Source organism: Cyrtonyx montezumae, unplaced genomic scaffold, assembly GCF_038088225.1.
Source record: "Cyrtonyx montezumae isolate F1298 unplaced genomic scaffold, pur_monq_1.0 scaffold_3, whole genome shotgun sequence".
NCBI lineage: Eukaryota > Metazoa > Chordata > Aves > Galliformes > Odontophoridae > Cyrtonyx > Cyrtonyx montezumae.
Genome location: NW_027072034.1, coordinates 85925282 through 85937166, shown reverse-complemented (window position 1 = coordinate 85937166; position 11885 = coordinate 85925282). Strand labels below are relative to the sequence as shown.

Here is an 11885-nt window from a genome sequence, read left to right as displayed (position 1 = left end):
CCAGCACATCCTGCGTGCGCTCGGCCTCACCCAGCATCCCTGGTCAGAGTCAGTCTCTCCTCTGCACCAAGAAAGCTGCAAGATTCTCAGATTTTAAGGCCGGGGGACCATTCTGATCATCCAGTCTGATCTACAGCACAGCACAGACCAGAGAATTTCACCAGTTTCATTTTCTGTGTAGAGCCCACAGCCTCTGGTAGAGACCCTACAGCATCTCTTTGAGAAATACGTGTAAATGCTTCAAGCAGCAGGGAATTCACTGACTCTCAGGTAAACCGTTCTAGTATGTGACCCTCTTTATTAATAGTACTGTTCCTCATATGAATTTGTCAAACTTCAGTATTTTGTAACAGAAGGTTTCAGATTGCATTTGATGTGAGGGAGCTACAGCACAGGAATTGCTGCACGTGACTGGCACCTCCACTCTTCTATTCCAGTGAGAGTTTTTATATTCAGATAGGATTTCTCCTTGGGACTGCTGTGTACCAGAGTTCTGAACATGGAGAAGGAGTTGCCCATAGCAAATACCAGGGCTTCACCCAAGCATGGGGGCATCTGTACTCCAGAGCTCAGGAGTCCCATCTGTGATTCAACCTGTGCTCCCTGCTCAGAGCTGGCGTGCAGTGGGCTATGCTCCCAGGCATTAGTTAGGGTGCACATTCCCAGCTCCCTTGGTGAGCTGCCATGCATGCTTTGGGGCAGGGCTGCTGAGATCTGCTCTCACATCCCAGCTGCAGTGGTCGCGGACTGCAGGAGATTTACAGAGGGAGGACACTTGGCTGGGTCACTGGCTTACGGGAGCAGCAGAAGGATTTGGGCTTCCATCCTGTACCTTCACTGAGAGCAACTCCTAAAATATTAGCCCCAGATCTATAGTCTAGCTCTGTAGTGGGGTCTGTATGCAATAGCAACGAGCAATGTCATTCTTACTCCTCACTTCCAGGCACCGAGATTCACAAACTGAGCTCAGAGAAGTGCCCTGGAGAAATAGCTTTGTCATTCACACTCTGTCATCTGTGCATAACAGGACGCTGGAACGCAGTGTTGAAGGCCCTGTACCTAGAGTGAAAGCACACAGGTCCATCTCTCCACCCTGGAAGCAGCCCTGTCCATTTTTATCACAATTAGATCTGGGAGACAGCTGAAAGCAGGAACTGTGCCAGGTGGTTCTGGTGCAGAAATCCAGCCTCTGTGGCACACAGCGGCCACCTGAACGGTGTGAGGTGCAAGGACACTGCGATTTGTATCTCCAGGCAGGAAGAGCATTCGAGCCCCCCTCCTTCTCTCCAAAGATCTGCTATTCTTTTCAGCAGCAGGATAGGAACTGAATCAAGGGCATTTGCTGTGCTTGCCCTGAAGCACGGCAGTGTCTGTCCTCGGTACACAACTCCCCCTGCCAGCAGCTCAACGCAGAATGCCCCAGACATGCTTTATCTGCTGCTGCACAGGTACACTGCAGGGAGATCCATGCCCTGCTCTGAGCCCCAGCGCTGAGTGCGTAGGGGAGTCCAGCTCATCCTGGCTGGTATTTCAGCACAAGTTCCTTCCCTTTTGCTCTGATGTGGGAGAAATGCTTGTGCTCCTCCACCAGACATGCCTGCTGTGCTCGTGCCAGGACACACACTTAAGTCTCTGGCCTCAATATTGTGAATAAACAGAATGCACTGAATGGTGGCAACTGACACTGTCTTGGTCTTGCACTCCTTTGGACCTGCCTTTGGGTTAGGGCACAAGGAGTCACTTGCTTTTCACTGTCCGTAGCAGGATCTGTGCACAAAAGTGATTTAGGTCTGAGGCTTGCAAACAGCTTCCAGCTGTCACTACCACAGCAGCACATGTGGAGCTCACTCCCCGCCCTCAGGTCTGGTTACAGCCATAACCTGCTCCTTAGGGCTGAAATTTGGGCTTCCAAGTGCAGAAGCAAGAACAGTTTGGGTTTATACGGTACTATAGGGTCCCTATTTCCAGGCCTAAAATCCTGGGAACACTTGGTGCTGTTGCTGGAGTTCACCAACACAGGCAGGGCAGAGAGGTCTCTACTGCAAGACAGGAGCAGGGTGATTCATGCCAATGAGCAAGCAGAGCGTGGTGAGTGGGGGGGAATGCAGGACAACACTGTGCCCCATGTCCTTCCATGGCTCTCCCAGGAGGAACACTGGCACTTGGGTGTGTTCCCCTAATATAACACTCTGCTCTGTGGGACTAGCATGGGTGTTCACTTCCAACTGGAGGGGATTTCCACTTCTGCAGTGGCACTGCTCATATTCACATCTTCTGCCTGATGCCAGTGCCAGAACTTGTAAAGCCATGCAGAATGTGGCTTTTCACCCTGAGGGAACAGCAGTCTATTCCCAGCCATAGCATCTTGAAGGTGGCCCAGTGGTTTGCATACGTCTTGGCCTGAGGACTCACACGGAGAGAGATTCCTGACACCTGGAATCCCCTCCCTTTCCAAAGTCCAAAGGAAATTCTGTCTCAGATTTCCTTGCCAGACATGATCCTCCACAGCATCATGATCATCATCCATATGGCCAAGATTTTGCTAGCATGAGGGAGTCTCTAGCTTTGGAAGAAACTTGCTCCATTCTACTGCTTCTCTGCAGAGCTGCATTTTAACGAGTCCCCTCTAAGGCTTAGAGGTTCAGGAGCAAAGTACAAAGAAACGCTGAGAATAGCTGCTCTTTTGTCCTCATCTTCATCTCTGGATCTCTCCAGAGACAGATCTTGCCCCAGAGGGAAGGGCAGGGCACATTAGCCGACAATTCCTTTTTTCCCCATGAACTTTGTTTAAATATTTAACAGAAGGAAACTAAAAATATCCCGGGTTAATGCAGCGGGAACCAGACAGCTGCTCGCTTCTTAGGTGTTCTTCCTCCCGGTTCCTCTCCTCTGGCTCACACTGTGGGGTGAGAGCCCCCAGCCCAGCGAGGAAGGCTGCTGGAGGAAGGCCTCCAGCTCGGGAGGTGCAGGGCTGCCAGGGACTGAACAGGGGACCGGCCGTGGTTCCCTGGGAGCCGCAAGGTGCAGTGCGGCAGGTGCAGGGCTGGAGATGCTCGGTCTCTACGATGACTCCCACCTGAGCACTCTTCCCACGGCCAAGCACTCTTCTCTCCATCCCGCAGCCACAGGAGGGCACAAATGGGGGTTGTCAGTGCTCGTACTTGCCCCTTCACAACGAAGGGACAAGCTGAATGTCATGAACGATTTTTCCTGCATGAAGTCTGTGCTGCAGAGTGAATCCCGGGTCAGGTACATAACAGTGCTGTGCCAGGAGCTGAAGGGAAGAAGCAAGCGGCATGAAGGGCAGGTGGCCGTGCTGCTGCCGGGCTGGTGCTGAACGAAACCCAGCCAGGTGCTGGTCCCTGCCCTGTGCTGTCCGCAGCGGCTGAGTGACCGGCAATGGGAGAGCTGAGGGAGGAAGGGCAGGGCAGTGGACGCTTGGACAACAAGCGTGGAAAGGTATTTCTACTTAGCTAAGAGGAAAGTAAATACTAAATATTTGATAGGCATACTTTTGCTCTTAAGTTCTTTACTAATGCTGGTCTTTTCTCGCTGATTCACTCCCTCTTCCCCAATCTTCCTTTATCACTTGTGCGCTTCCCCTCTTGCTCCCTCACCCCAGCACACAATGAAGAGGCTCCTTTTTAATAAATGGATTACATGCTCCACACTATAAATAAACACTGGAATTAAGATTCCAACTTGTTCTGGTGATAAGCAAACAAAGGCGCCGGAGCCTCCCCTCGGCCCTCAGACGGGAGTGTCTCCCTGGAGGCTGCGCACACATCTCTACACGTGTGCTCAAGAGGCAGCTCACCCCTCCCCTGTGCATGTTTCTGTGGGCCGGGGAGCAGCCCCACGATGGATACACCTGCATGTGCTGCCGTGCTCTCCCTCCCAGGACTGGGGGTTTGTACCAGTACCAAGCAGAGCACGATGGCCACGAGGCTAGGGTGCAGCTTAACCTCTCTCTCTCTTGCCTTCCAGTGAGCAGCATGAGGCAGGACCTCGCCGTGTGACGAGGTGTTGCTGCATCTGTGATGGACCCTGGTGCCTGGTAGGTTCACAGCCCCTGTGATGCGGGAAGGAGTCAGATGCATGTGCAGCAGGCCTTCCTAGCAGGAGAGACAACTGGATAACACGTTCTTCCTCCTTCCACAGCAGGATGCCTCTCCTGCTCTCCTCCATCCACTGCCTGCAGCTATGGCACTTCCTCCTCCTGGTTTCAGCCATTCCTCCGCCCGCCGTCTGGTCCCTCCGCCCTCGTGGCCCCATGGCTGCCCGGCCTCTCTGTGCCCGTCGCAGCACCTCAGCCCTCCGGCCCATTTGCATCTGGGACAGGACCTCACTGCCGGAGTGGGATTCGCGCCTTGCCACGCCACGCCAGCGGGTCCTGATCCCCCGAGGAGGGGACCTGCGCCACACCGTGCGGCTGAGACGCCAAGCTGCGGGAGCCCGGCCTGCCACTCCCTCTGGCTTTGAGGACGGCATGCCCTCCTCCCAGTACCCCTGGGCCATCGTGTGGGGCCCCACAGTGTCAGATGAGGATGGAGGGGATGCCAACTCGGCCAACCCGGGCTTCCCACCGCTGGGTTACACCTTTGTCTCACCACGCGGGATGGCGACAGCGCAGCCCAACTCCCACTCGCTGCTGCACAATGCGGGGCTCAATCTCCGTGAGACCCCGGCCACCCTGCGGCCCTTCCTGTTTGGGCCCCGGGGTGAAGGTAGGCTCCCTGTTGCTTCTCCCAGACTTATTCTTGCCTATGACCATAGAATCGTAGGACATCTCAAGTTGGAAGGGACCCACAAACATCACCAAGTTTCACTCCTGGCCCCATGCAGGACCACCCAAAATTCAAACTCTATGAAAGTGTTGTCCAAACATTCCTTGAGCTCCAGCAGCTTGGGGCTGTGCCCATTGCTGAGGAGCCTGTTCCAGTGCCTGGCCACTTTGTGGTGAAGAACCCAACTGAACCCCCAATCTGACCTACTCTGATGCAGCTCTGCGTTGTTCCCTTGGGGCTTTCTGCAAAACTCATCAGTGCCCCAGCAGGAAGCTTGCATGCACTGCTGCTTTGTGGGGGCTGATAGGGTGGATGCCACACTGCCCTTGTCCCCTTTATCTTGCAGGAGTGGACCCCCAGCTCTATGTCACAATCACCATCTCTATCATCATTGTCCTGGTTGCCACCGGGATCATATTCAAGTTCTGGTAAGTGGTCCGTAGGGCTGATGGATATTGTTTCATGATAGTGCACTGAGACTGTGGACTTGGGTACTGAAAAATGCTTTGAACCTCTGGGTGCAAGAGGCACTTATCGCCTTGCTTCTCTTCTCTCCCAAGCTGGGATCGAAATCAGAAGCGCCGGCGTCATTCTGGGCAGCAGAGCAGCGGGAGGCAGCAGGACAGCCAGCAGCCCCTCACAGACCTGTCCCCCACCGCCATCAGCATCCTGGGGCCCTACAGTGACTCCCTAGCACCCACCCCCGAAGCAGAGGAACCCAGACAGGGGCAGGAGGGTGCGGAGAAACTGGGTGGCCATGGGAAAAGTACCGCCTTCCAGCTCAACCGGTGAGTCTAGCAGGGAGCAGTGGGTGGCAGGCATAGAGGGCATCAGGTTGAGGATGGGCAGGGCGGCTCAGAGCACTGTCTGGTTAGCAGGGCTTCAGGGCTGCTCAAGAACCCATCTCTAATTCTTTTTTGATTCCCTTTTCCCCCCAGAATTCCACTGGTGAACCTGTGATGCAGATGGGAGAATCAGAGCTGGCTCCCCCACCCTCCTGCAATGCCAGGGAGCCCACGCTTCTGCCACCTCTGCTACCCCAGGAACAAAACAATCTCCTTGTGCCACGGCCCACTGCCACAGTTGTTAACTAACTCCACCAGGACGTGCCTGGGCAAATGGACGAGCTGTGCCTCGCTAGTGTCCTGCGGGGGAAGGTTGGGGACCTCCGTGCAGGATGGGATGTGGAGCAAGTGGGATGCGGGAGGGGAGGCAGCTGTCGGTTTTTGAAGTCATAGCCTGCCCTGCCTCTCTCCTCACGCACACACACACACACGCACTCTCCGACCTCTGTGACTCTCCCACCAGTGCATGCCTGACAAAGGGGTAGGTGAGGTGGAAAGGCATCCCCCTGTCCCCACGGGCCCAAGCCCCTCTGTGTGTCCCTTCCCGTGTCGTGTGCTTTGATGTGAATGTCTGGAGTTCAGTGGCTGCAGCGTCACCTCTGGGCTGGGGATCAGGTGATGGCAGGTCCTCCTGTTCCCAAGGCCTTGGCTTTCCTGAGAGCCCCAAGGTGAGTCTTGGGAAGAAGAGGCTCACACAGCACCTGACCCTCTTAGCTACCCATTTCCTTGAAGGAAGCATTGCCCTACCTTTGATAGTCACATCTTCCCATTTTCTTTCTGCCTAACACTCCTCTGTTTTCTGTCTTCAGCTTCTTCATCTCTCAGTTCCCAGTGTTTCTATTTTTTTCTCTCAGTTCCTTCTTCCCTCTTCTCTTGCCAGTTAAGGTTGGAAAAAGTTCTGTTAGTTTTCCAAAATGTTTAGATCCCTTGGAATTCTCCTTGCTGCCCCATTCTGCCCCCTCAGGCTCCTTCATCGAGGTTTTATCTCTACTCTGTGATGATGTTCTTCAGAAAATCAGAGGTGAAGCCTTCTGGGCATTTAGCAAGAGTGCTGTCCATTGAGATACTGCTGAAGCAGCTAACGTGTGACAAGCAGATACAGATGGCTATGAGGAGTGTGAGCTTCGCTGGGCTATGGTAGGGAATTGTTTTCTGACAGTCATGCTGCAGGCAGTGAGCAGCAGAGATTACTCTATTTGCTTGGGATGGAAAAGAGCAATTTAGAGAGCTTTGGAGGGATGACATGCACTGCTGGGAGGTCTCTCTTGGAGCACCTTGTGATGGGAGACCCCCGAGGCAATGCTCACTGAGTGCATGAGAGAGGGGTGCAGCCAGATATGGGATGCCAGCTTTCCTGAGCACACATGGTTAGCAACAGTTGTTGCCCTCCCCTGGCTTTTGTGGACACCTTCAGATAAATTCGCAGACCCACACAGCAGCCACTGAACTGCAGAATGATGAAGATTTGGGTAAGGTTGCCCAGAGAGCACACAAACACCTTCAGCTGCTGGACCAATGTGCCCAGAGACAGGAACACAGCCACAATTTTAAGGCTGTAATGCACCACACAAGGTCTCTGTCAAAAAGTTATCTATTATCTTTGAGAATAGGAAAAGGTCTTTCCCCCTTTATCTCTGCAGTAAAAGCCTATTCTTGACAGGACAAAGCACAGAGAGTTTCTCGCGGGGCCTGGTTCTGCCCATTTACCCAGCTGAACGACTGGTGATCTCAGGTCCCACATGGATCACCGTGAAGGACATTTAAATGAGAGGGTAACTTACAATAAGCTTCATGGAAAACAGTAGAGATTTGAAGAAAATGACACATCAAATAAAATTATCGGCTTATTAGAAGCACAGAATGGCTGAAAGATGTAGGTGGAAAAGGACTCTGGAGGTCTCTAATCTAAGCACAGGCTGAGTCTCTGCTCTCAGCAGTGGATATTATTAATTCACTGTAGCTCAATCTATTACCAAGCTTTTTCTTTACTGAGGCCCCCTCTCGAGGTTTTAGTGGACATTTCAAGCTGTGGATGGACAAACAATGTAGCAAGTGGCTTTTCCTGCCTGCTGCCCCACTCCCACCACCCCTAAGGGCAGGTCTCGGCTGTTCCCCCTCACGCTGGCATGACCAGAGCTGGAGAAGGACATCTGCACACAGCCTGCAAAGGGCTGCATCAGTTATTCCCAGCAGTTTACAATATAATGCCTTCAACTTGTTTAAGTAATCTTCCAGACCAGGCTAATTAGATTGCTCTTTGATCAATAGTGCTTGTTGAAACAAGGCCAGAGTTTAGACTGTACCACTTCAAGGGCTGTCTTTGGACTTTCCACATGCTGTGTTGGAGAGAAGGCCTGTAAGAAAGTGGCAGGGCACTGCAGAAGGAATAGTGAAAACCTTTTCCAACACTTGCTGCAGAAAAGCCCTGTGCTCCGCTGGCTATGCTTTGTAAACTCTGCAAACACATCAGATTTCAGTGTTCTGTTCTGTTCTTTAATGTGTCTCTGTTCCTGTTCAAAGTATCTTCAAGGAATGAAACCTTTTATGGGCTGTGTGGTAAGATAGAAGTGGGGAAATGCTGTAGAGAAAGTTTTTACAATAACAGAAGGTTGGAGACGCTGAACATCTTTTCCAACACCAACTTTTCTAGCCAAACGTTTTTATCATGGTCATTCACCCACATGAAACAAGTTAAATATGGGAAAAACCTTTACTGTCCTTACAACATTCAAAATGCGTTCAGACACGTAGGCTTCTTCCAGCCAAAAAATAATCTCACTGGATCAGTTTTCCCCATGGCTGGAGCCATACAAACCACCTTCCCCTGTCCAGAATGGAACCTGGTGCCAGCTAACATTCTGTGAAATGTGCACACATACATAATGCCAGAGCAGAGGCCAGCACCCTTTCAGTCACATTCTGACACATTTCCCTATCTTCTGTGTGACTGGAGGAAAAAGATACAGGTTGATATTTATCCAGTGGAAATTTCAAAGAGAAAACACCTGAAAATGTTGATTTGGGCTGAGCCTGTCTGATGCCTGGGTGGGCTGGGCAGCTGCTGTCCCTGTGGAACTCCTCAAGGGACATGCTTTTGCTAACAAAAGACCTTGTGGTCTTCCTTCTGGAGGAAGGGTATAGGGCACAATTCTTCCCCTGTGTCCTGTGCTGTGTTGAAGCAGGACCCCAACTCTCTCCATCCAACAGAGTGAGGTGACTGCTAGGCCAAATCCTGCTTGAGCTTTCCTATCTGGTTGGTGGTGACTGGTTGACAAGGGAACAGAGCTCAGCCATGAACTTCCACAGCTCTCCTCCTGTGTGATTTACAGCAACACAACCAGCCCAGTGTCCCACAGCTTCAGAGAGGGCTATCTACCTCTTCCTATGCGGCACCAAAGTGCCCTTGTAAATCTGGCTCTTCACACCCTTTCCTGCTAAGGAAAAATACTTGGAAAGGAGCTGTTTGCTCACCTCCCACACGTTCTCAAGTGAAAACACCATCATCTTCAGATTGGTCTGAGTAAAACTGGTTTTTCGCACTAAAAAACCATGCCTATGGCACAGACTTATAGTCAAGTCCTGCAGCACAAAAGCCCTGGGCCAAACTCCAGCTACCTGACCATACCCCAGCTTCATCTTGCTATATCCTAGCCCTACCTTGGCAAGACAATAGAGGGGGGCCCTTCTTTCACCAGCTGCCAGCTCTCTGTTCCTCCTTTCCTGTTGTTTTCCCTCTCCCACTGTTTCCCTGCTCCTGTCCTGTACCAGCGTCTCCCTCCAGGTTCTCGCTCCCCTCCTGCTGTTCTGCTCTCCCATCCTGCTCTCGTCCTCTCTCTGCCATTTGGTCTCGTTCTGCTGCAGCTCCCACCCTCCCTTTGCTCTTCCCCCTGCTTCCTGCTCGGTCTCGCTTCCCCTCCTCTGCCCTTGTGCGCTGTGATATATATTTTTGTAGGATTTCTCTTCTCCTTGTGGTGAAATACTCAATTCTTGTGGGATGTTAGTTTCAACATTTTTAAATAAACCTTTGCAAAATACTGCAAGCAGAGCTCTCACTGCTGTGGAAGAATCCTCAATGGAGATGGCAGGGGTGGGAAGAGATGGACTTCAGCCTGGGCAGACACCCGTGGAACTGGAGCTCAGGCATCTACCGTCCTGTGCCCTTCTCCAGGGAATGGGCAGAGTGACTTGGTTCTGTGTCCATCTCACATGGCTCCCTCCTGACCAAAAAGGTCTTCCAGCCTTCCTCTCAGCTTTCCTCAAGAGCTAGCCCTGTTCGAGGATACTGTGGGGGCCCTGCACAGCCACTTCTCAGCTCAGAGCGGCTGCTTTTGTGGCAGAGCTGCTACCTCCCAGCCACTTTCTGGGGTCGCTTGTCACACACTGGTTTGTGCCAAGAGCCAGGGTGGCGGTGAGAGGTGAGAGAAACTGGAGAGACAGAGAGATGCAGGAGCAGAAGCCTCCCTCACTGTTCCCCGCGGCTGCCTCCGCAATTTCTATTTACAGCCCTGCTGCCTCCCCTCCTGGCCACAGTGCTGCTGCTGCTGTTGCTGGTTTCCAGGGCTGCTCTGTAATTAAGCATCCTCGTCTCCTGCAACTCCCCCACTTTGCGAGCTCCAGTGCCAATCGGTGCTAGGGAGGGCAAGGAAGGGATGCTGGAGACCACAGCAGCACTGGTGGCACCTCCAGAGGGCTGCTGTGGCATCATGGGGCAGTGGAGAGGGCTGCCCCACCCGGGCCTGTGGGAGGCTTATAGCACCTCTTCTATCACTAAGCTGAGGGGTGGGAGGAGGCTGTCCCTTAGCCTTGCTGCTTTTGGTGACTGGTCACTGGCTCTGGAGGCCAATCCGCTCTCACCAGCTGTGTATGGAGACTGTGGGACTGGGAAGGCTGAAGAAACGTGGCTGGGGAGGTGGCAGATTCTCACTATGCTGACATTACAGACTCACATGTTCATTGGTGCAGAGAAATGGCTTACACAAACCTCAGCTGCTTCTAGCCAGACTTCAGCCCTTCCTGTTGGCACCTCTGTCAGCAGATGCTTTTTTTTTTCCCAGTGTCCTCTCTGCAGAGGCTGCAGGTGCTCAGAGGAACCTTCCCTTTCTTCACCAGGAGTAACACCAGGAGCTGACCCATTTTCTTCTGGTTTATTGAAGCACTGACTCCTCGGTATGGTCCATCTCACCATCATGTCCCACTGTATGGCTTTTGCCCACTTCTCACTCTGACTTCCCATCCTCCTAGCCTGCTCTTAGCTCTGCTTCCTCTGCTCGCATCCCCATCCTCATTGCTCACTTTTAGGGGGCTGGAAAGGGGAGCTGCATGCTGAACCAAGGGTGGTGGAGACTCAAGGAAGGGATATGATAGATCAAATAAATCACGTAAGAACACCTAAAAACTGCACAATTACATCAAGACGTGAAAATCCCCTCAGCAAGAGGTCAAAAACCAAGCACAAGGTATTGCTGACCATTGTGATTTCTTGGGAAAGAGAGTACTGCAGAAACACATTATGAAAACAGCTCCCAAAGCTGGGATTCCCTCCAGCTGAATGCCTTCAATAACCTGCAATAAATTCTCCCATAATGTAAAGAATAAAAAATAAATAAAATTCAGGCATAAGTCTGCTGGTGTTGCCTGTCTGTGTTAGGGTTTTAGCAGTGAGCTAGAGCACTCATTTGCTTCCCCTGCTCAAGAAACATTTCCACAGCTGGGGTTTGGAGCATGCACCCTGCACTGCTCATCCCCATGGGGCTGTCCTGCTGCTTTCTATCACTTTGTGTGCACTCGTAATGTACCCTTGAGACAGCCAGTCCAGCACTATGGGCGTGGGAGTAGTGGATGGAAAGCACCAGCGGAGTTTTGGGCATCCCTGTGCTTATTAAGCCCATGGTATGGACTGGGAATGATGGCAAGGAGCATGACCAGCTCAAGTTGGAGGTATCTCCATGCCACACTAAAGGGATGTGGCTGTGCAGATCGCGGTTTAATAGGGAGTAATGCACAACTTAAAACTTCCTTGAAGAATCACCCTGAAACAAGAGACCACACATTTCAGTGTCATGTAAAGGAGCTGAGTAGTTCCTTTGGTTCACTCCTGCTTTGATCCTCTGAGGCAGAATTGAATCTTTATTGAGGGCTGCTGTGTCTCCCAGTGCACATTGCACTTGGTGAATAATAGACCATTCAGTGACGCATTCCACATTGATCCAAAGCCCAGCTTTCTCAGAGAGTGACCAGAATGCAAGCAAAACCA

At 52.1% G+C, this 11885-nt stretch overlaps 1 protein-coding gene across 1 annotated transcript; it reads left to right on the top strand.

The window, feature by feature from the left end:
- The first annotated feature begins 4040 nt into the window (after nucleotides 1-4040).
- On the top strand, nucleotides 4041-8274 carry PIANP (PILR alpha associated neural protein). The gene is made up of 5 exons (XM_065742228.1): nucleotides 4041-4057; nucleotides 4162-4727; nucleotides 5134-5215; nucleotides 5348-5575; nucleotides 5726-8274. Exons 1-5 carry the CDS (start codon nucleotides 4041-4043, stop codon nucleotides 5745-5747), a joined length of 915 nt encoding a protein of 304 aa, XP_065598300.1. The 3' UTR covers nucleotides 5748-8274.
- The last annotated feature ends 3611 nt before the right edge of the window (nucleotides 8275-11885 follow it).

What these genes read in the sequence shown, in the direction of transcription:
- PIANP (XM_065742228.1), top strand. An exon ending in GTTTGGGCCCCGGGGTGAAG is followed by an intron (nt 4,728 to 5,133) that starts GTAGGCTCCCTG and finishes TTTATCTTGCAG; the next exon opens with GAGTGGACCCCCAGCTCTAT. An exon ending in ACCGCCTTCCAGCTCAACCG is followed by an intron (nt 5,576 to 5,725) that starts GTGAGTCTAGCA and finishes TTTTCCCCCCAG; the next exon opens with AATTCCACTGGTGAACCTGT.